The sequence below is a fragment of the Pelecanus crispus genome, chromosome 12 (assembly GCF_030463565.1).
Source record: "Pelecanus crispus isolate bPelCri1 chromosome 12, bPelCri1.pri, whole genome shotgun sequence".
NCBI lineage: Eukaryota > Metazoa > Chordata > Aves > Pelecaniformes > Pelecanidae > Pelecanus > Pelecanus crispus.
Window position 1 is genome coordinate 859,854 of NC_134654.1, and position 24,408 is coordinate 884,261.

General features: G+C 59.6%; 1 protein-coding gene across 1 annotated transcript in view; it reads right to left on the reverse strand.

Moving 5' to 3' along the window:
* The window catches only part of RAP1GAP2 (RAP1 GTPase activating protein 2), a 79,316-nt gene that overhangs the window by 52,021 nt on the left and 2,887 nt on the right, over positions 1–24,408 (reverse strand). Inside the window, exon 3 of the mRNA XM_075720095.1 lies at positions 6,849–6,884. Coding sequence (XP_075576210.1) covers positions 6,849–6,884 — 36 coding nt within the window. The remainder of the gene's footprint in view (positions 1–6,848; positions 6,885–24,408) is intronic.

Sequence of the window (24,408 nt, forward strand, 5' to 3'; positions counted from 1 at the left end):
GCCGTGCGATGGCACAGCGCCGACCTGCTCATCCACGGGCTGCTGGACCCTAAACTGGCAACAAAAACATGGCTGACAGGCTAACTTCTTTGCATACAAGGCAAATAAAGCGGCAGCAGCGAGAGCTGGCTGATGATTCACTCGAGCCCCCAGATGCGCTGCCCTACTTTCACCCAGGTTTCGTGTTCCTCCTTTTAAATTACTGACTCCCACCTTTGCTTCCTCATGCTGAAGATCTCCAGCCTGGGGAGGCACAGGCTGTGCGCGGTGGGATGCAGGGACCGGCAGCACAGCTCACTGCTGTGAGGGTCCCCAGGGCGTGGCGCTGGGCAGGACCCCCCCATGCAGGAGCAGAGGCAAAGCCAGCGCCCAGTCCTGCTCCCCTCGAGGGCACGGAGCGCTGCCCCATCCCCTGCAGCCCCTCACTCATCGATCACACCAGGGCCCAGAGGGGCGACCGCCGCAGAGCGACTCACGGCACGAACCGGGTGACAGGACACACAGCAGCCTGGTCACTAATGGACAGAAACCCCTGGAAGCCGGGGACAGCCGCTCCCGCACGGCCACGCAGCAGCGGAACCCCAACGCTTGATGCCTGCGCTCCCCTTGCCTTCATCCACTCACAGCGGGAACAAGCAGCAGCAAAAAGCCAAGTGCTTGTGTGCCGACTGCTGGCATGCCTGGGAAGAGGCTCCAGCTGGGGAAGCATCAGCGGGGACTGGGGGGACGGGCAGGACGGGCAGGTGCCCCAGCCAAGCACCCGCGGGCAGCAGCGGGATTGGGAAGGAGCCTCTGAAAGGCCCCAGGCTGGTCCCGCACGGCAGGGACCCGCTGCCTCTCCCAGCTTGTTTGCATCTGCACTGCAAATAAAGGACTTGGAAATGCTTTCACACATGCCCATCTCCTCCTCTCAGGAGAGGAGGATCGAATCGTACTGCCTGGGTCTGGACACATGCCCGAGCCTGCTCAGAGGGTTTTTTTTAAAAAAAAAAAAAAACCACAAAAAAACACCAAAACATCACTGAATCACTGAAGGACTCAAACGTGGATCCAGCGCAGGCAGAGCCCGGGGCAGCTGCAGCCACCCTGGACCCGCTGCTTGCGCTGCCAGCGCGGGGGGCAGGTGCTTCGCCTCCCCCCACCAGCCAGCCTGCTGCCAGGCAGAGCCGTCGCCTCGGGTCTGCGCGAGGATCGCGCTGACGTTCATCCACGCAGCCCTCGATCCCCCCGGCACTGGCGAGGGCTGGCCCAAACGCGCAGGAGGCAGCTCTGAGGCAGCAGCCGGCGAGCAGAGACGGCGGCAGCCAGCACCCGCGGCAGCAACAGGGACCCGTCACCGTCCCCAGCCACCGGCCTGCAGCCTCCCTGGCACTCGCGAGCGGCTTTGTCCCAGCAGGGACACGGGCACGAGACCGGCTGCCAACACAAGGACCCGTTTTGCCTGGGATGCCGTGTCCGGCCACGTGCCTCCAAGCTGCCACCACCCTGCACGCCCACGGTGCCGCAGGAATCTCCCAGGAGAGGAGGCAGCACCGCGGCTTGGCTGGGGAAACATTAAACGAGGTAAACGCGGTTTACACCATCATTTTGAAGGGGCTGTACCATTTCGGGGTGCACCCTGCCTCCTCAGCCCTCGCTGCCGTGTGAACACAGGGAAACCCTGCGGGAACCCACTCGACGCCTGCAAGGGGACTGCTGGTTCGTGATCCATCACGGATGGTTTAAGTTTCCAGCAAAACTTTACAAAAAAAAAAAAAAAAATCAGGATGAAATTAGTCTCAGGACCAAGAAAGATGGCTTAGGAAAAGCTCAGAAGAATTTGCTGTGATTAGATGAGCCACACATGCATCAATAAAAATTGATACAACTGACAACAGCAACAGCAGAAAAGGAGAGCATCACTCCAGGGCGAGGAGCGCGTCCGAGCGGGCAGGGCGAGGCGCGTTAAAGAGCCTTCGCCTCAGCTGGCTGCCCAACTAACCCTCACCCGCACACAGACCCCTTTAGAGCCCCTGCCCAGCGCTTGGCTGGGAGCCCGCACCAGCCCCTACCTCATTTTGCCCCTCCAGCCCCAGCACTGATTTTTAACCGATTTTAAAGTTTGCTCGGAACCCCAGGGCGTCCTTCGCACGCCGGCCCCATAAGCTCAGTTCTCTTTCACTTCTGCAGCAGAGCCAAGGTACGGGCCTGCCCGGCGCGCCGGCTGGCAGGGAGCCGCTGCGGGAGCGTTCACCCGGCTGGCTCGGCAGCCCCGGAGACAAGCAGGTCAGAATCAAATGGAATAGGAAGCCTGCCCGCCTCCCCTGCTCGCTGCAGACGGCCGCTTTGTGGTAGTTCTGATAGCGCTTTCTTTGCAGCGTAACACGTATGCTACTACAGCTAAAATATAATTGCAAAACATACATTTGCATGCAATTACCCATTTTAAAAGGTGGTAATAAAGTCAAAGGAATTTACTTAGACACAATCTTCTCTCCAGACCTTGTCCTCACAGGACCTAAGCGCAAACCTCCGAGATTACTTCAATAGTCAGTGCAGCTACCACCAAGAAGCTAAATCATTCCCGCATCTTCCCATTAACTCAGCTCTGGCCCATCAAATATTAAAGAGCCTCAAGCCTGGACACAGCTCGTTTTACGAAGGTCAGGTAGATCTTTCATCTCTTCCCACCTTTATCTTCCACCACCATTCCCACCATCAGATGAGCATCACATGCTCTTTCATGGGAATTTTAGCTGTACACACACCGACTCACTAATTGGTGTACAAGGCTCCTCTGTTTCACAGACACATGATTATTTCATTGCTATTTTTGTTTTATAAAGCTAAAGCAAGAGGTGACTCTTTGCCTGAAGGAGGAACTTTTTTTTTTTTTTTAAATCAATTTTTTGTTTTCTTTTTTAAATACTCCATGGTTTCTCAGTACATCCCACTGGTGGTACCAAAGAGAAAATAACCAGAGCGCAGAGGGCTGAGGAGCCATCAGCAGCCAAAGGGCTGGCTAACCTCCCGCCCGGGACATCACCCGACCAGCTCATTCCCGAGAAGTCCGGCTGGGCAGAGGAGGAAGCTCCCCATGGGTTCGTCCCCATCAGCGGCAGGTCCCCACAGGTTCGTCCCCCTCGCACCTCCCACCGCCGTCGTCCCCAGTACGATTTCCCGAGGCAGAGGGGGCTTGGGGTCCCTGCCTGGCCCCTTGGGACCCTGCGCTGGCTGCGCTGCCTGGGGTCAGCGCAGGGTACGAAGCAAACCCACTAGGCGAGCTCATCTGGCTGGGGCTGATTTTTGATACGCAAAGATCCTTGGATAGGCTGCTGTTTTCCTCCAGGGTGACCTCCCCGCTCAGGAAGCGGGTTTGGCTGCCGTCTGGCTCAGCTCTTCCCTTCCCCGGCAGCACGACCAGACCTCAACCTCCACCACGTTTTAGAAGCCATGCATGAAGCCGTGCCCCGAGGAGCACTACGGGCACCGCAGGAGCACCCTGCGGTCGCGGAGATGCTGCTAGCTTTCTGCAGAGCCTTGACGTGACACAAGACCAGCACCCTGCCAAGGTCTGGAGGGCTGCTCCGGACATGACGCCCCTTCTGCCAGCCTGGGGGGTTCAGCTGCCCCCAGCGCTTTCCCATGAAGCGGGTAAGGAATAAAACAAAACTTAGCAGAAAAACAGGGATCACGATGGAGTTAGTCTGTGCCAAAATCCTGGTCTGCACACGCCAAATCCTGTTTACTGCACCAAGTGCCTTGGTCTCCATCTCGCGGCACCCTGGGGCTGGATCCGGTCCCAGCGGCTGTCAGCAGCCCTGGCCCCTCTCCCGGCACCCGAGCCCCGCAGCACCAGCTCCTGCTGCCGCCCCTGGGGACGTGCACCCCCCAAAAACCAGCGAGCAGATTCTTTCCAAGCCCTCTTGCAGGCTCTCCACCCCCCATACACCGCCTTTGGGCGCTTTGCAAGGCTTCCCGAGAGCAGCCCCCAGCCAAGCAAGGTGGGAGCGTGCCCAAGCTCTCCAGAGCAGCCCACGGCTCCCCGTGGCAGCCAGAAACTCAGCTCTCCCCTGCCCCCGAAGAGCTGGTTTTGAAAGCCAGGGATGGCCCATTGCCAGCTGCATGTCTCAACCTGCAGCGGCGGGAGCGGGCGCACCAGCTCCTCGCTGGAGAGCCGACGCGTTCGGGCTCCTCTGCCCCATCGGGGCACGGGCACAGCTCCCAGAGGCAGAGCCAGACCCAAACTCACCGGAGCTTCCTGGGCATTTTGGAGGCTGAGCAGCAAACGTGGTGGTTCAGCAGCAGCTGCCCGGGGATGCTCGGTCCTCTGCAGCGCCTTCCCTGCCCAAGTGCAGCCCCGGTACCTCCCCGCGCCCGCCGTCACCGAAGGGGGCCAGCCGAGCCCCCGGCCACGACGCCCGGGCTCCCCATCCCTCGCCTCTCCTCCGACACTCCCACTCCGCAGTGTCTACTCATTCCCTCCGGTTCACAGTCCTTCAGACATATTCATGGTTACCATAGGAACTAATGAAACCCAAATTAAAAAAGAAAAAGGAGAGACAGAGGGAAAACCGCTTTGATGCTCTGGTGCCACCTGCGTGTGCGAGTTTATTATAACGAACGACAAGAGCGGCAGGCAGGGGAGCGTCCCGCAGCCCAGCTCCATGCTCGTGCCCTCCCGCCGCAGCGCTCCGTTTCACCAAATTCCAGCTTCCCACAGGATCCGGCCTTTGCTCTCGCCCCGAGGAGCCCGCTGGGACACACAGCCCACTGCTCCCCTCCGCCACGCTCCCCCGGGACGGAGGGGCTCGATGCTGCCCAGCGAACAGCCCCGAGCCCGGGCACGAGGGGCCGGCTCAGGCAGGGGCTCCTGCAGCCCCCCCAGCCGCACCGGGACCCCCTCTGCAGCCGAAAGCTCAGGGCCACGTCCACCACCATGCGCTATTCCTCCCCTGCCAGCCTTCTGCAAGTCAATATTGATGTTTGCAGCACGCACAAGGCTTCGTGAAGTGCTCCTTGGCTTGCAGAAAGCAGCTTGTCTTTTTGTTAACAAGTTATACAGTGAAGAAAATTGCCTACGCCTGGATCTTAGCCAGAAGGCTGCAGCAATAATAAGAGGGCGTTAGAAAACCAAAACTATTTTTTTAATTTTTTTTTTTTTTTTTTTTAAATTTTAAAAGCTTTTACAAATATCTAATGTGGCTCTGGCTGGGCCCCAATTACTGAACCATTTAATGAAGCAATCTGTCCACAAACCAAAAGCTTTATGAAACTGTGGAAAGCATTAGCTGCAAATAGCAGAGATAAAACAACTCCAGCAGATGCTCATCGAATGCCCTGAGCAAACCCCCTCCTCCGGCAGGGCAGGAGGCAGGGAGAGAGAAATGTGGCCCCAGACCCTCGCCCAGGCAGGAACGCGGCAGCGTGCCCCGCGGCACCGGCACAGCGCTCCAAGCACGGCACGAATTGCCCGGCATAGTGGGCAGAGGAGGTTAAATGGTATTTCTGCAGCAGAATTGCTGCACGGGCCCCGGAACAAAATCAGGGCGCAGCAAACGGCAGCGTACGAGGAGCAGTTAAATCCCTCTCAGCTCCACAGGAAAAGTCTACCGAGATTTCCCGCCGCTCCCAAAAGCGGTAAACATTGGTTTAAACTTCTCACTAGTTCAACAAAAACCCGAGCAATGAGCTTAGCAGCGGCGTTTCTGTTGTGCCATTTACAAAGGGCATTCGCAGGCTCATTCAGGCAGCAGGTTCCCCCAAGGCTTTCTGTATACTTTTCCGTTAATGAATAATTTGCACAAGTAATGATTATAGAGGGAAACCGCATGAGCCGTTACCCGTACACATTACCCTGAGCCCAAGGGAGGCTTGGCCAGAATATTTCTATATTAGCACACGGTTACGCTGATAGCGCCGGAGCCACGCGCGCGCTTGCAAAGGAAAACCCCCGACTCGGGGAGCTTATCCAGAAAGCGGGGAGAGGGGAGGATCTGCCGCGGCAGGAGGGAGGGGATCGGTCCCGATCGGTCCCCCTGGTCACACAACTAGGAGGACAAGGCCCAGTGGGAACGGGAGGGAGGTCCCAGGCAGCCGCGAGCGCCAGGAGAACAGCGAGCATCGGCAGCACCATTCCCAGCCGTTTCTCGCTTGCTCTTCCCCATCCAGCTGACATTTTCCAGCAGGGGTGGTGATCCCGCATGCCTCGCTCCATTACAGAGCCGGACCTGGCCCAGCAGCCGCTTTGCCAGGAGCCACACGCAGCCCACGCTGCCAGCTTTCAGCGAGTCCGTGGCAAACCCGAGACAGAGCCACCGAGCAACACCACCGGCTCGCGGCCCCTCCTGGGCCCAGGAGCATCTTCACCCCTCCAGAGCAACGCCCGGAGCCCCCGCAGCGGCACGGGAGCAGGAGCTGGGTAACGAGCACAGGCACCCGCTCCCTTTCCGGACTGCAAGATGCAAAAGCAAAATTAAAAAAACCCCCAGACTTCACTGAATTTACAGCCAGAAGCTCGGTGGCAGCCCGTCCTGCCGATTCCCACCCCTCCCAGGGCAGAGCTGGTGCCCCGTGAATTGCACTGTGCGTGCCTTAACCCACTGATCACGCAGCGGCTGTGTTGTTGCATTTCTTATCATCACCCGGTGCCTGAACCGCCTTGGACTTGACAGGAGAACAAGCTGCACGACGTGCACAAGCGCATCTCCAGGAACAGGTAGGTATGGCCGGTCTACCACTGCGCAGAGCTGGAACTGGGAGGACAGCCCAGCTAACAAGAAAGCATCTTCCACGCACAAAGCCGTCTCTCAGCACCGCGCATCTCACAGGGAAATCACTTTACGCGAGAGAAGAGTGCGGGTACTTACTTGATCTTCAGGCTGGCGAGCATCGTCTTGTCGATCCTGGGGAGAAAGCAGAGGAGCGTGTTACTGCGGGCGCAGGGGGCTGCAGGCGCAGACAGGAGGGCTGTCCCTCCTCCCAACTCAGGTACCGGGGGCTGCTGGCAAACCCGACCCCAGCATCTCCCTCGGAGGTGCCATTGGTCTGGCTGACACGACGGTCACCACGGGAAGAGCTGACCAGAAAACAGAATCAACCGAAATTTAACCCATGCTTAAGCCTGGCAGCAAGCGAAACAAAATCCCCCCGCTCATTTCCTGGTAGTGACCAGTGGAGAGCTGCTGCCTCCCCACCCGAAATGCCAGAGGTGAACGGGGCAGCAGAGGAGGACATTGATCCGTGTCCAACCTCTCTCCAAAGCACTGGTCCCACACCTCCCACAAAACGCTTATTTAAAGACAACAGACCCGTGACAGACCTGACGCGCCGGGGAGACCCCGCCAAAGCCCGCGAACTCGACCCTGCAGCGTTACGAGAAGGAGCAAGGATACAGCAAGGTGCAGGATTTTCACACCTGGCTGGTCGCTGCCTGGCTGCGTGAGCGGGCCGGCGCCGCTCGCCTACCCTTCGACTTACCCCCGTACCTGGCTGCGGCGAGTACCCGCACACGCGCCGAGAGCCGCGGACGGAGGGAACGCAGAGCAGCCCCATCGCTCCCAGCTGCTTCACTTATTTATTTGGCACCGCTAACAAGTGCCGACCTCCACAGAATCACTGTGGTTAAAGTCATATTAATATTAATTAATGCAAATCATAGCGATGTCTCAAAACGCAAAATTATGTCTTTTGGCAGTCATTGCAAATGCTCTGTTATCTGCCACATGAAATCAATTCCACATCTCTTAAAAAAGAAAAAAAAAAAGTCAAACACACAAAAAAACCCCCTCAAAGCCTCACTTGTTTTGCACTGCGATCAGAGAGGACACGGCGAGGCTGCAGAAACGCGGATTCCCCTCTACTCGCAGCTTTACCTCCCTCTGCTGCCAGGCTGAACTTCTCCATCACGAGGAGGCTGCACCCGCAAGTGACGCAGTGGGGCCGGATCCCCAGCACGCCGTGCACGGGCTGAGCTGACACCCAGCGCAGGAGCCCCACGTGGGGTGTCCCCGCTCCCCGTGGGGGACGGCGAAGCCACCCCGCGCGCCCCGGCTGGAGCCCGGCACCCCCTGCCCACGCCATCGCCCCTCCCCGCATCCCCCTCTTGCTCAGACCGACACCGCCCTCCCAAACCCGGGGCCAGGGGAGCTTCGCCCCAGGCATTTCCCCAAACGTCAGCTCCCGCGCTCCGCTCCCGCAGAGCCGGCGCGCTGCTGCTCCTCCAAACGGACCCAGGGCACCCACTGTTGGTGCCTCCATCACTTAATGCCTAACAAGCCTGTCCACAGGCCTCGTTGATCATTAAATCGAGCCGAACGTTAAAGCGTGCTGGTGTAAATAGCTGTTGCCGACCACGGCGACAGATGCAAGTGAGCCACCGGGACAGCGGGCGGCCGGGGCAGCTCCCGCTCCCGTGCCAGGGCCAGGAGCTGCACCGAGCGGCTTCGTCTGGAACCGTGGGAAGAAAAATCAGTCACTGTTATTTGGCCTGTCGGAGGGGGGGGAAAAAAAAAAGGCACCAGAAAAAAAGCAACACCCAAGAAAGAAAACCCTCTGCTAGGAAAACCACAGCTGCGATATGACTAAGTTGTGAGAGCCGCATCGCCAGGCCCTACGCCCTCTCCCGAGGTGGGGTGAAGCGAAACACCCCACGCCCGGTCCAGCCTCCTCCCTGCGCTCCCCGGCACGGCCCTGGGGCCCCCGAGCCCCGGCAGCGCCAGCAAAGGGGGTGCCCCCCCCGCCGCCAAGAGCAGCGCCGGGGGAAAGGAGCAGCCGCCAGCAGCTGGGCGCCGACAGCCCGGGAGGAGAGGGGAGGAGGCCAGCGCCGCATCGCTCCCGGGGCCCCGGCGAGCTGGGAACGGGGTGCAGGCGGGCGGGCGGGCAGGGCTGGGGTGGCAGCTCCCGGGGCTGCACGCACCACGGCTTCGCATCACCCGCGACGCGCATCCCTACGTCCGAGGGCAGCGGCACCGCACCTGCTGCCCCAGGACAGGCACGCGCCGGCCAGGACCTCGCCGGCAGCAGCAGATGCAGCCAGTAGGCAGAAATAAAGAACAAGAATTTACACTCCAGCAGAGGGCTGGAAATAGCAATTGCAGCTACCAACAGCCGCGGCTGGGTGTGCCCAGCCACCCCACGCATGGTCCCCACAGGAAGGGTGGGTTGGCCGCGGGCCCAGGCAGCCGTGAGAAGATGCAGATGCAGGTAGAGGGCTGCGGCAGGTCCTTTCCTTTCCCATAAACACCCGGGGAAGCGTTTTCCCGGCTGCGCACGCCGCTCTCCAGGCAACGCACGACTGCGAGGGTGTCTTCCCCGGGGGCACCGAGGAGCCGCGGACTGACCCCCCTTGGGAGCTCCCCCCGTGGGGCACAGGGAACAGGGCCCCCCCCGTACTCCCTAGCCTGTCTTTCTCACTGTGCAGACACCAACGCTGACATTTAAAGGAAAGCCCGCACCCTGCTTCCCTCCAGCCCGGACTGCGACGGCAGCGCAGCCCCAACAGCCGGCAGACCACATTTTCCTGTGTGACTCTCCGGCTCGTGGTTGTCTTTTCCCTGCAACGGCCAAAGTGCAGAAGGAAAACAAACGAGCAGAGCCCAAACGGCCCCGAACACCCCTGCAAAGGGGGTAACAGCTCCGCTCCGTCACAGCGGGAAACTGCCAACAGCAGCAGCTCCCGGGATGCACCCGGCACGGTCGGGGCCCCAGCGCCGCTGCTCCCAACGGCAGCTGCCCGGCAAAGCTGCCCAAGAGCTGCAATTCCTCTCTGCCACAAGATGAGCCCATATTTCACAAAACTTATTTGTACAGAAGTTTACATGAAAATGGGAAGGAAGCACTCCGATAAAGAAAAAAAAAAAAAAAACAACCCCAAAACAACCACCCAGCTGAGACAAAACTCTTGGCTTCAGTAAAGCACGTGCTTCTATTCCCAGGGGACTTTGCCAAAACCCTCAACAAGTTCCCTGCCCTCCCACAACCCTCTGTTACTCAGCATTTCCCCCAGCAGGTCTCAAGCAGCTCCAAGCCCACCTGTACAAGCGCTCCTCCCAAAGCCCCCGGGGCTCCGGGGTGCCCAGCCCCAGCCACCGCGGCAGGGGAGGGGAGGGAGGGAGGGCAGAGCAACCCTCTGCCCCAGCGCCCAAAACCACGACAAAATTGGCGATTCGGTCATCGGTTCCCATGGCCTGATCAGAGTCACACAGCACAGACTTGGAATGGGCATAAAATACCTTAGAGGGACACTGGAGGAAGGACAGAGGGAGTGCAGTGCCATTTTCTTAAATTATCTCCCTATAGATCGACACGTCTCGGAAGGAAGGGAGACGAGAAGCAAGCAGTCCCGCCGAACCCAGGGCGCAGGCAGCAGCCGTGGGGCTCTGCCGAGGACAGACAGAGCAGGGACGACTCGCGGAGGCACCGATGGCGCTAGGAACCTGCCACGGACCAGGCGGGACCTCGCCACACACGCTGCAAGGTGCCGAAGGCAGCCGCAAGCGTCGCTGCCCGGGCGGAGGAGCGGACGGCGGGTCCTCGGCAGCAAGGGAAAGGAGCAGGGGGAGAGCCATGGGATGCTCTTGCGGGTGACGTGCCCACGGGAGCCCACCACGAGCCCCCGGGGAGGTCCCCTCGCTGCTTGGCACCCACGGGGCTCGCGAGAGGCTTTGCTGGGGTGCAGCAGCACCCGGCTGCTGAAGCTGCGCCGGGCTTCCCTGCGGGCACGGGGGGAAGAAGGTCCTTCCCGACTCCCAGGCGCTCCGGTTGACATGGGGCAGCGGGAAGGGCTCTGCCGCGAGGCCACCGCGCCGCAGCGCTTCCTCCTTCGAAGCCACAGAGGGAAGAAAAGCTCCTCGCTCGGCACCGCGCTCCCAGCAGCGAAGGGGGGATAGAAAGGAAAGGCACCCACCAGCCGTAGCCGCCGAAGGAGACGCTGCGCTTTCTCTGGAACATGGTGGCGGCTCGGTGCTGCCAGGGCGCTCCGGCCATGGTGGGATGCAGCGATGGGGCCGGCGGCACCCGCGTGCCAGCTGCGTGGAGGACGGCCACCGTGAGCGTTTCCTGCCGGCGTGCGCGGCGCTGTGCCGGGGGGACCCCAGCACCTCCCGGTCAGCTGCCCCGAGCGCAGAAGCGCATGCACACGCGCGCACACATACAAACACCAGAAAAAAAAAGTCATTTCCTTTTTTTTTTTTTTTTTTTTTTTTCCTGGTGGCCTCAGGCTTTTCACAACCTTACGCTGCAAATGCCGTATTTCTCCTAATGGGAGGAGCTGTGGGCAGCGTGGGCATCAAGGGCCGAGCCACGGGCACGGCGTTGTCCACGAGCATTTTGCTGTGGGGCTGTCCCCACCCCGCCTGCCAGCCCAGCCGGCCGCGGGGGCCCGGTGCGGAGGGTCACTGGTGCCAACGTGGAGGTTTGCCTCCCGGGGCGGCTTTTCCCCCGGCTGCCCCCGAAGCGGCAGGGCTGCGTTCCCTGCACCAGGCTGGCTCCCTGCTCGGGGATCCTCCGGCTGACCCTCCAGTGCACTTCAGGGGATATCCCGCTAATGGCATTAAACCTCAATAAGGAAAAATCCTATCACCTCATCTCTCATGGCAAACAGATCCCCGGCTGCCCTGGAGCCTGGCGAGGCATCTCCCACCCGGCCCCCGCACAGCTGTGGCACACGGGTTTTCTCTCCTCCAGTTCCCCAGCAGCTCCATAATGCTGAAGCGTGCATCTGCAGCCTGACCACCACCAAAACCCACGGTCCTTTAACAGTCAGGCTTCAGAAACCCCATTTTAAATGGAAATGCTGACCTCTAGCTGGGTATCCGCTTCCATCAATCTCAAAGTCCCAAGAAAACTGGCTGCCATCCCTGCAGCAGCCGTCGGGCATCGCAGGGCACAGCAGAGCCCGTGGGGAGGAGAGCCCGGGGCTGCGCATGGTGCCCGGGGGGGGCTGCGCATGGTGCCCGGGGGGGGCTGCGCATGGTGCCCGGGGGGGGCTGCGCATGGTGCCCGGGGGGGGCTGCGCATGGTGCCCGGGGGGGGCTGCGCATGGTGCCCGGGGGGGGCTGCGCATGGTGCCCGGGGGGGGCTGCGCACCCTGGCCTCACACCTTCCACCTCCCCAAACCGGTCACCAGCGCCCATCTGCGCCCGCTCACGCCTGAGCTGCAACAGGGGCTCACCGTCCGCTGGCCAAAGTGAGGAGGAAGGGTGGGAGCCCCGAGCACCCCTTGGCAATCGGGGCGGGGGGGCTGCGCCACCCCCAGGGCCGCAGCGGGGCTTGGCGCGGGTGCTGCCAGCGTGACGCCGGAGCAGAGCCGCGCACTGCAGCCAGGAGGGGCCGAGCTGCTCGGCCGCGCATCCTCCACCGTGCTCACAAGGTACAGGAGCCCGAAGCTCACTTCCCAAAATCCCGGCAGTTCAAAGGCCAGCGGAAGGCCTCCGACTGCCAAGGTCCTACTGGTTTGGCTGCTCGAAGACTCACCTCCTCCTCCGGCGATTTAAAATAACGCCTGGCGCTCACAGAAAGCATTCCCTTGGCTCGGCACCGCCGGGCAGCGCCTGGCTCCCCGGGGGACTCGAGGCAGCTCTTAGCCCAGCGCTTGGCACTTGCAGGAGTCAGACTCTCATCCAAGCACCCAAAACCTTTAAATTGAGAGACATTTGGATTCCGTCTGATGTGTGAAAGAAAGGGGGAGTTGGGGGGGTGGAGGATAGGGAGTTGGAGAGAGAAATCACTCAATTCCAGGGAAAAAGCTTGGATTGAAATCCAGCTATTTCAACTCCTACTTTGCTGCCCACAGCCATCTCTCCTTAAAGGGATGAAATGATGGAAATCCTTTGCATTTTAGAGCTCTTAAGGACATTATTTTAAAAAAAAAAAAAAAACCCAAACATGCTGCAGGCTAGAAAGCCATAATTCAGGTGCCATGAAATATTTGGAGCAGACATTTGCTTGGAGCACATTTGTTTCTGGCCTGCACGCTCCGCGTTAAAGCTCTGCATCAATAGCAGCGTGACGTTATCCTCTCGCTTCATCTTCCCCCAGGTCACGTCTTTCTTACACTCATACCAGTTGATTTCTGCCCAGCTCTACCGAGCTGCTCACGATTTACAAGCCTGAAAATAAAAGCAGGGAGCTTCCCCGCATGGCAGAGCTCTGCAGTGCACCAGAGCAACACCCAGCTGCTGCTGCAGCTCCAGCGCAGCCCTGCACACAGAGGTGCGGTGGCAGGTAGCCACAGCGGCCACGGGAAGCATCAACCTATAGCTGGCGTCACACCAGAAACAACTTGGAGAGTCCCAGGAAAACAGCCAGCTCTTCGCTTAAGCGTTTACTCTTGCAGCGCAGCACCAGTTGCTGCATCTCGTTCTGCCGCTTCAGTCCTTACGTGAACTCGCGGTTGTCAGAGGCAACACGGAGCGGGGGCGCCGGGGAGACACGCAGCGGGGCAGCGCCAGACGCCCCTTTAACGGGAGGCCATTACAGCCAGCAGGTCAAAATTACTCCGGCAGCTCTTCCTTACGCCTCGTTGGCATGACAGTTCTGCTAAAGCACGAAGAGCGATTCATAGACCTCCCCCCGGGGATTTCGGAGCCCGGGAGGACAGGATCTTGTTATGGCCATAGGGAAATCGTCTCCATTTCCCGCTGCCCAGGAGAGGTGCGAGGCAGCCCCCGCACGAAGCCCACCTCACCCTGGGGACCAGCGCCCGGGGACGCCCGCAGCCGGTGGGAGCGGAGCTCTCCCTGCTCCCCATCCCCACGCATCCAGCAGCCGCCCAGGGCCACGTCGGCCACCACAGATACAGGCGACAAGCAGCATTTGAACCAGGCAAAGGTTTAAAAAAAAAAACAAAACCCCAAACAAAGAAAAAAAACAAAAAACCAAGGCCCCAACTCCCCAGAGGCCACCAGGCTCCCTCCGCTCCAGGGTATCACATCAGCGCTTGCCCAGCACCACCTCGCCTGCACGGGAGCGCATCCAGAAATAGTTTGTCTGCAGTGACATTTTCTCACTTCCCCTCTCCCCCCCAAGGTATTTCACACAGTTGGGCTCAAAGATGAAAGGATAAAAAAAAAAAAAACAAACCCAAAAACCCAAACCTTTCTCCTTTCAGAGCAGGCACAGCCAAATCATAACTGATCAGCCAAAATTAAGAAACAAAGGCCTGGGGGAGGATGCCTCCTTAGCACCATCTGCGCCAGGCAAAATTAACATTTCCCAGGGGCTTCTGCCAGAACCAGGAGCCCATCGCCCTGCCCTGCGCCCGTGCGCAGCCCCGGCCCCGCCGGTAGCACCGGGGAAGGAGTGCTGCACGGCTGGGGCAGCGAGCCACGGTGTTAACAGCGAATTAATAAAACCAAACTCCCCTGGAGCAGCAGGCACCTGCAGCTCCCTGGAGCAGCTGGCGGGGGGAGCAGCGTGGGGGAGAGGTGCCCGCATTTCGACCGGCTCCATCGCGCTCCCCAACCAGGCGCAACAAAAGAGCAAGAAAGGGGAGGGAGTGTGAGGCTGTGCCGGTAGCAGCGGGCTGACAACCGCACGGCGTTAGAGCTTAATAAGCACAAACTGCTGGGCTGCAAGCGATTCGGTTTACAAAAGGAAACACAGGCTAATTCTGCACGGTGCGGCTCGGCTCTCCCGTCACCTAACGACAGACCGCAGGGCTTGAACCGCCCCCGACATCGCATCTGCAGCTGCCAGCGAGACCACCAAAACCGGGGCGTTCAAAGGTCCGTGCAACGCAGTGCCAGCAAACGCATGAGCCGACGGTGCTGAAGAAAGGAGGGTCCGAAGGCACCTTTCTCCCCGGCAGCTGAAGCTGCCGGTTGGTGTCCTGCAGATGCGCCAGCTGCGGGACGGATTAGCCCGGCCACCAGCGCCCAGGCACGCGGGCACAGCCGCGCAGTTCGGTCCCCGGCTCCCTGCCGCACGGGACCCTTTGCGGTGGAGCCAGCGCAGGGGGTACCTGCTGCTCCGGTCCCCAGGGGCTGCTCCGGTGATTTGGGCATAGAACGGTGAACTGCTCGTGATGGGCTCCAGCGCAGGCAGCAGCACAGGGCTGACCCCTGCCCGCAGGAGCCCTTGGCACGGACAGCACTGCCCCTGCCGAGGGACGAGCAGCAGGCACGGGCAGCGGATGGGGTTGGCGCAGGTACGCGGCCGGCTCCTCGGCAGCCAGAGCCCACACCGCAGAGCAGAATTATGCCCAGGAAGGGCAGCGTAATTCTTTCCTTTGCTACCGGGGCTAAGGGAGACCGATTGCATCATTAGTGCTTTAATATTGCATGCGGCACACTGAGGGTATTCGTCTTTCTATTATGATTCCAAGGAAGGTTGTGGGCACCCAGAAATATTAGATTTTGTCCTGGCAGGAAGAACACGCCGTGCATATCACCAGCCTCGACGTACAAAGCAAAGGAAAACAGCGTCCGAATTAATTCTGACTCAGTGCATGGAATATTTTTAACAGTATTATCTCCCCTTTATGTTGCTGCTGAAGTGGAATGAAGTGAGAAACTCAATGCCTTCAACAGCAGCTTCCCACAAAACCCAGCTTGCTTTCGAAGGTGGCTACTTACCGCTCAAGTAGCCAACAGGCCTGCAGCACTAGCTGGCTGCCACGGGGGCTTCCTCGGCCCCCCGCCGTGGCACTGGGGAGGGGGACGGCGGCTTGTCACCCAAGAGGTGAGCTTCGGCTTCAGCCAAAGAACAGGAAAGCCGAGGAGAGCTTCCAGAGACCGCGACGTACCTCCGGGGCTGCTCATCGCAGGGCACTCCGTGACGGCCTCCTGCCAACAGCCTGCTCTGCCGCTTCGCTCTCTAGGGACGGACGGCAGCCTGGGGAGCCGAGCCGCACAGCCTGCTTATCTACAGCCCGCCTGCTAAACTCATTAGGCAGGGCTCAATACATCTAAGGTTTGACTGGGAGGCTGAGCTTGCAGAACGGAGCAAGAATTGCACGCACATCCACACAGAAATGAAGAGCTAATTGCCAGCAAAATGCTCAGCTGGCCAGAAAAACAGAGCAAATCCAGCACATTAGCAGCCTCCTCAATAACGGCGGTCCTGCTGCAGGTGCCCCTAACCCAAAGAACAGAAAAGAGGGAGAAAAAGTGCGCTGAATGTGCCTGGGGAGAAGGGCAGGCTGTGCCTCCACCCTGGGCACTGACTTTTTATCCAGCTGGCGACAAGGCTTGCTGGTCCGTGCAGCGGCAGCACGGAAGCGATGCACTACAGCCCAGCAGTACCCATCTGCTGCATCCCCTGGAAGGAGCCATCAGTGACCCTGCAGCTAACAGCTCCGGTTCCCACAAGCACCAGGGTTTCCACGGGAGCCAGCGGTGCACGAGGCTGCGGTCCCTGCCCTGGGGATGCTGAGGGGAGGGTGGGTTAGGCACCACAGAGCCCAGCCCATGGAAAGCCTGGTTGCTGCGCTCGCCCCGTCCCACGCGCTCTGCTCAGCATCAGCTGCGAGCTGCTGGAGGGCAAGGTGGGCGCAGGGGACAGTGGGGAGCTGGGCTGGTCTGCAGAGCCCACCCAGGGACATCAGAAACATGGCAATGGCGAGGGTGAATGCTGGGGTCAGGGCTCCGGGGAGCTCATTTTCCACCCACAACACGTGTCGGGGCAGGTTCGGTGCTGGGTGAGGCGTGAGAGTCTCTTCCTCCCGGAGACCCAGGTTCCGCCCAGCCCAGGCTGCAGACCACGCTCCAGCTCCTCTTCCACATTCTCGAGGCCATTTGCCACCACTGACGGCTCACAGACCCATCCCTACATGCAAAGCGATCCCACCCCTCCTGGCCAGTTCTATGAAAATGGCTAAAAACCAGATCTTGGAGGAAGCCACCGTGTGACCTGCGACACGTCACTTCTCAGGCAGCAGTGACAGAGGGGTACGCACGACTAGCTCAGACCCTGCAGCCAGGCGCTGCGCCACGAGCATTCCCGGTGGCCCGGGGAGCACCCAGCTGCACCTTGGGGAGCACAGCACGAAGCAGGGGACCCCAGGAAAGCAACAGCAGCTGGCTGAGGACCCCCCAAGCGCTGGCCAGGCACCCATGCCCCCCACAGCCAAAGCCCCTGGCTCAGCTGCAGCTCTCAGATCTCTAAAAAGCTCTTGCACCGCTGCCCCGAGCTGCACAGGGGACATCAGAGGGACGGAAAGGTCGGACGACTCAGCCGCATGGGGCCACATCCAGCCCGGAGCGCCCCGGCTCCTCTCCGCCCCCACGAGCGGGGCTCTCGCGCTCCCTGGCCGGCTCTTTGCACGCCATGAAAGGGGGGGAGCTGGCGCGAGCTGCAGGCACTGGCAGCGACACGGCCAGCACCACAGCCTTTCACCCCACCGATGCCCTGGGGCAGGCACGGACAGCCCCGGGCTGCACCGGATCCGCTCTGGGGTCACCAAGAGAGGTGGAGGAACCCGTGGGCTGCAGCAGCTGATGGAGCCCAGGGCACGGGGGGCTCTGTCCTTGTACGCTTCGGAGCTGGGGAACCCACAGCCCTGCAGGATAAACCCAGCGGCTGTCGCAGGGGAGAGGGGTGGTTCCTCCCCGTGCATCACTGGGGGCATCCCCCCAAATGGTACAGAGATACCCAAAGGCTTCGGGCGGCAGGAAGGGGGGAGCAGCACTGCTCGCAGTAAAGCGATTTCTAACCCACGCGCTGCTGCAGCCAGGCGCCAGGGAGGCCGGATCCGTTCCCCAAACAAGGCAGCTCAGCGACCAGCAGAAACAGGCAAACTCTGATCAGCCAAGCTGGGGACCACAGGAGGGCCATCCCCGAGCCCCCCATCACGCACATCCCAGCGAGCACCGGCGGTGGGTGGGAGCGGGGCTCTGGGACAAGCCAGCAAGGGCTGCGCTCAGCCTGCCAGAGATGCAAATGCATCTGCAGGACCACTGTGGAGGAAGACAAGGCCAAACTCTGCAAAGCCTGGGTTGGTTCAGGACAAAAACCTCAGCAGGAATCAATGTGTTTAACTGTTTCTGGGTCTGAAGCCCATCGACGCTAATTTGTCTTTTCTTTGCAGCATCGATCTCATTGCTTCTTGGCAGTGCCGAGGGGAGGCGAGGAAAGCCCGGTCCAGGCTGTACATTCAGGAGCAAACCCCACTCGCTGCCATGCGGAGCAAACGACTCCCCATCCCTCCAAAGCTCACCCGCACGCTGCATTCGGGGAGTCGGATACAATCCTCCGGGCCCCCAGCTCCCACCTTCGGGCCTCCTGGGGATAACTGGGTCTGCTGAGCACCCTGCAGCACCGAAAACATCGCCAGCATTCATGTTTTGGACACACGCATGCTCTCTGGGTACCTGAGCACACGGTAGCCTGACACACATCAGCAACTGGTTTCTCCCAGCATCACACGACCCGGGTCTTTACTGCAGAGGGACGCAGACCTTGTCCGATCACAGCACCACGCACAGAAAGTCACTGCACAGGCTTCCAGGCTCATTAAATTCATAGTGGGCTGAGAAGAATTTAACGTACAGAGTTGCTTGCTTTTGAGGTCCACCCATTTTAGAGCTCTGCCTTGCTAGCGAGGGGATGACATTCCCTAAAGAGGCTCGCTCTTTGGGAAGAGCCTGTTCAAGCACACCGATTTTCTGTGTGTCTGTTTTCCCCACCTCTTCCAACCACGTCCCTTCCCATGCAAGTTGAGGCCGAGAGAGGATGCTCCGGACGAGCAGCAGAGGCCGTGCCCATGCACGCCGTGCCTCCCCCGAGGATCCGGCAGGAAGGTTTCTCTGCGTGTGCTGCGATACGGGCGCGGTGTCCCTTGCTCGGGATGCTCCAGAGACAGCCCGGCCCCGGGCAGTGCAGGCAGGGCTGCCCTCAGCGTGCCCCCTCCCGCGCCCGGGGGCAGCCCTGCTGCAGGCAGGCGAGCAGGCAGCTGGCCATGCCCCGCGACAGGTCCCTGGGTACCGTTGCCATGGCTACCTGCACATCCACTCTGCATCCCACACCGTGGTCCCCTGCAACCGCTGCTCCGAGCTCACCGCCTGTTTGCCCGCGCACCGCAGGGGCTGGCGGAGGGAGGGTGCGTTAGGGCAAAACCAAACAAAACCCCGCTCCTGCTGGTTTTCACCTACGTGTCCGGTCACCTGCAGAGCCAGGGAGGGAGCCTGCCGCACGCCCGCCCCACGGGCCGGGGGCTCCCACCGGAGGGGGACAGGCTGGTGCTGGCACGCAGCCGGACCCGGGGGACCGGAGAGCGTTTGGCCCAGATCACACGACAAACACGGGCGGGATGCGACTGCAGCCTGTGAAGAAATTGTGGCAAGGCAGAAAAAGAACTGCTTAAACTAAAAAACCAGGGCTGGCAAAACGTGGGGGTGGGAGGGAAGCACGGCTATGAGATAGACCTGAACATGCTTTGGCTGGAAATTAGGAGGTTTCTAGTCTTTAATACAAACAGTCTCTGGAACAGTTTCCTAATAGCAGGAGTAAAGGAAAACAAAACCTAACTGCCGCTCAGCGCGCTTGTGAAGACGTTTCACGACGGTGCCTGCGGTAGCGGGGAGCTGGGCTCGGTGAACCAGCGCGTGCCCTCCTCTCCCGGGGGCTTCTCCCCACAGCCCGCACCCTGCCCCGCTCCCCAGCCCGCCCACAGCACACGGCAAAGCAGCGGCCGCCCGAAGCCAAGATGCGCTGGCACAGCATCAGATTTAGGCAACCATCGGGGCTCGGGTTCAAGGCCAAACTTGCACACGGTTCCATCTAAACACGGCAAACAAGACACGCAGGATTCGGACTCGAGCTTTTCAGAACCCTGCTACATCTTGCCAATATCACCTGTATTTTTCCACCATTTTGGGTGGCTTTTGAAAGAGCTGGGCTAGGTTCAAATCAGAATCAAGGAACAGCTCTTTCTGGTTTGGCATCCAACTTGGAGGCAGATGTTAACTCTAAGCAGGGACTCATCTACCCCCACGAAATTGGAAAGAGGTCTGGGGAGAACGAGCTGTTTTTAGCTCCTGGAAAAAATGTCTCTTCCTACTGTTGCCGCTGAAGTCCTGTTCCTGTTTCCAGAGCAGCCGCTAATGACAACCAGAGCATCTGACTGCAGGTACACGACAGGCAACAGCAGCAGAGGGACTCCCCGAGCAGCCCCCAGGACCCCGCTACCATATGGATACGCTGAGCCATGAAGAGGAAGGAAGGATGATAAAACAAATAGCAGCAAAGGAAAAAAAAGGCAGTTTTGCTGCTATGGTTATCGCGAGCTGCCCTTTGGGAGGCATCAGCAGTAGAGGGAGAACGCAGTATCTGTTAAATCTGGTGTGTGCAGAGAGCGAGCCTGCTGGCTGGAATCACGCGTCTCGTTGAATCTGAATTTAGACTCCCTGGCGCCTTTCCAACCCCCAATAAATCGTGCCGTGTGGACAGATATTATGTCCCTTGCGCTACTAAAACAACAAGCAGTCTTCAATAAAACAGCGGAGCCTGGAGTATGCAGAAAATGGGGAAATAAGGCAGTACCCTGGCAGGATCCATCTCGCGTCCCATATACACCAGGGCGGCAGGCGACGTGCTCGCCAACCCTTACCCGCACCGCCGAGCTCGCACGCCGGGTTACACCGGTGCTCTGCCCGCAGAGACGAGCGGGATAAAGAGAAATGCTCTGCTCTGGCTCTGCCTTGCGAGCAGACATTACGCTGCTCGTCTGGCAGAGATAAGCTGCGATCTCGCTCAAAGAGAGAGGGGAGGAGGGTTACCCCCCAACCAGGGCGCTGGGTGCACGGAGGGGCTCAGATCCGTCTCCTCCCATGCCCTGTTTCCATCAAATGCAAAAAACCTGGGGCTCCTCAGCAAAGGAGGTGCCCTGCGAAGGCAGGACCGTAACCCCTCGCAGCCCTGCCAGAGAGCCGCTCAGAGCAAGCACGAACGCCGCGAAACCCCCAAAGCCGTCAGAGCAGACTGAAAAGACCTTTTGAAGTTGCCTCCTTTGCATTTTCAATATTTAGCATACGCGCTGGCAATCACCACACCGGGGCACAGACCCCACGTCCCCTGTCCCCAAGCCCCCGGCACACAAAGCCTACATGCCTGAAGTAGTGATCGCATATTTAAATGCAAACAGAGAAGCTGAGAATTGTAAAGCATTTCCACAATAGATCTCCCGGCTCTGCCTCACATTTGCATTCAGACAAGCGCACATGCGGTATAAACAAGGGCAAATACGGACTTAAATCTTTTCTGTTAAAGGCTTACCTTGGATATTTATATTCTAGTCTCCACACGCTATTTAAACACCACTATATGTATTGTGGCTGCAGTTCAGATTGAGCAAGACTCGAAAGCATCCTACCTCGATATCCTCGCTGCTCTCCGTGCAAACCAGCAGCCGCTGCAAGCCCCGGTGCGGGGTGGTGCGGTGGTCTCCCAGCCCCGCAGCCGCGGCTACCGCATCCCTGAGCTCCCGGGAGCCTGCGCCCGGGCGGCGGGCGGGACACCGGCGCAGCCCTGCCCGCAGCCCTGCCTGCTCTGCCGACACCCCTGCCCTTCACCCACGCAGAGGGAGAGGAATACGCACTGCCCAGATGAAGCGTGTCAGCAAGCTGGGAACTGGGACCGAGTCCCTTGGGGGGAAGGGAAGAATCTGAGGCTGAAGATGTGATGGGCTCCTGGGCAAGGGCTACTTCACCGGGGGCGCTTTGGTAGCATCGCTGGAGCAATACCCACCAGCGAAAGCTGAGGATCTTGCCCATTAAACCTGCCTGGGGCTTTTAGAGTGAATGGGCTCTTTTGCTAAAAAAATAACCAGAAACTGGAGCAACCCCCTTTGGATTAGCCTTTGAAAGTGGACTTTGGTCTCACATGTGAGCCCCTTCCTCTGTTACAGCTGGATTAAAGACAGACACTGACTGGACCAGGCAAAAGAAGAGCTTCCATGGCCAAAATCTGGACCCACCGACAGGAAAGGCAAAACTCCCATTCCCACCAACGGGCCCATCCTTTCCAGCTCATGGGGCACCCACCCACGCTGCTGTCACCCGGCAGAGCCCAAAGGATGAGCCTGCACCACAGAGCTCAGCCCGGTCGTCACAGGCTGCGTCGCTTCGGTCCCACCCGTTCCTAAAGAGATTCAGTGAAACCAATGCAATTCCCTCTTTTGGCAGCCCTGAAACCTGTTTAACAGCGCTAAACGTCGACGTAGGTGATTTCAGCTACCGAAGGCGCTCGGAGCCCGCTGCGCCCCGTGCAGCTCCCCAGCCAGCTGCCTGCGTGCTGTGCCGGAGCGCACCGGCAGCGCACCCCGCTTGGCCAGGCCAGCGCTCGCCGTAGGTGACCGACAGCCGCGTGACTCGCTAAAACCATCGCGGTCTCTTGCACCCAGGCTTGCTCTGCATTGCAAACCAAACGGCCACAGCCACCGCGCCGTTCCCCGGCAGCAGCGCCCAGCTGCCGACAGCCTTCCCATGCCGAAGGAGAGCCCCATCCCAGCCAAAGCAGCTCTGCCGGCAGCCGCGTGCCTGCTGCTGCCAAACACAACGCTGCGGGGGGGCCAGGGCAAAACCAACCCGGCTGCGTTGGGTTGCGTGAAGAGCCATAGGAAATGGGACCCATGCTCTCGTCCTTCTGCAAAGTGCTGCTCAAGAGGGACCGATGAGTACATTAATGCATGCAAATAATAAAATACACCTGTTACATTAACCTCCCCAGCAGATCAGCCATCCGCTCGCTCAGCTGTGTCACTACCATTATGCAAAGAAAAAGCAGCAAGCGCAAAACAGAGACAGTGATCCCATTAACGTGACAGATAAATAAAGTGACAGCCTGAAATACCACAGAACATCCCGGTGTCAGCGTGCCACCCGAGGCACCAAAATGTTCCCCAGCCGAAGCCACCGCAGCAATGTGCCGTGACCGAGACGAGCGTCGGCGCTGGGCTGCCGGCTCACCGTGCCCTGTCCCTCGCGCACCAGCGGGGACACGCCGGGCCAGGAGGATGCCCGACGCCTCACTGCTGCCAGTACCAACCGAGGGGCTTAAAGCTGGTAACATCCCAGCGGGGCTTCCTCCTCCGCCCATCCCACGCAGCAGCGGCTGAAGCCCACGGCACGGCACGCTGCAGCTCTGCGCCCCGAGCGGGGCCGGCAGCTCCGCTCCCCGGCCGCAGGCGCTCCCGGGAAGGCTGCTCTCCTCTCTGCTTGCAGAGTGGGGTTAGACAAACCTGGGACTCGCCCAGCTGGAGCGTGCACGTGGGCTGCCCTGGGCGACAGCCCCGCTTCAATCCGGGTAAAGATTTTATCCCCTCAAGAGGGACGCAGGCACCATTCACAACTGGCCACTGATGTCCCACCAGACTTCTCCAGGTAACTTCCCAGCCCACTGGGAAATCAAATGAATCCCGTGGAATTAACCCCAATGGTACTTATCATTAATTATAAATGACATTACACACATTTAAGTTCCATATGCCGCATGATATATGTGCGTCAGGGGTGAGATTAACGCAGCCTTCGATAGCAATTTGCAAAGGTTAGTTTAAATCAGTAACCAGCAGGGTAATTTCAGTTTTTGGAAAGCCTCTCCGGCTGCAGCGGAGGAATCGCCATCTCGGGAAGCGGCCGGCCGCGGCACACGTGCGCACCATGGCTCCCGCCAAGGAAAGCGGGGCCTCTCCCCCCGCCCCTAGGAACCCCTTCCAGGCGCGGATGTCGCCTCCCCCTCGCTCCCCAAGAGCGGGACAGGGCCCCCCCCCCCCCAGCCCGGGGGCTCTGCGGCACCGTCCCCCCCGGAGACCCCTCCGAGAGCACCCACAGCCCTTCCCCGCCCCGGAGCAGCCCCTGCTCCCCGCAGCGAGCCGTGCGTTTCAGGCACCCCCTCCCTCCGCTGTTATTCCTGTACATGCGATTCCGGGGAGATAAATACTTCAGGGCTTTAAGGGCTCTCGGAGAAAAAACGCTGCTGAAGTGAAGAGGGAAAAGCTTTTAGCCACACAGCCCGCCGGGGACTCGGGGTGCTCCAGTGCTCTCAACAGGCAGGAAAGCAGACACGGCACTATATGTGTCTCGAGGCCCGCAAGGCTTTTATGTTGATGGCGTTTTATCACCAAGCACCGGGATCCGAACCGACAGCGATGCATATGCATCAGCGGGGAGAGCCACGGCACATGCCCACGACATGGCTCCGAGACACGCTCTCAACGAGCTGCGAAGGGGAGAGTTTAAGCACCAAATGAAATCAGGGTATCGGAATAAATTCTTTCCAGAGATCACTTACGGTTGGGAGATACGCAGCCCCTGGCTGCCAATTTATTTTTTAAGTAAATCTCAAGTGTGCTACGTGCGTAAAGCAGGTCCACAAAAAGATTGCGTGCTTGACCAAAAGCATGGGGGTTTTAAAAATGAAAGTTTGGGGAGGCAGTCAGTCATTTGTCCTTTCCACTGCTTTAAACCAGAGGGGTGCTTACGCGGTGTTTGT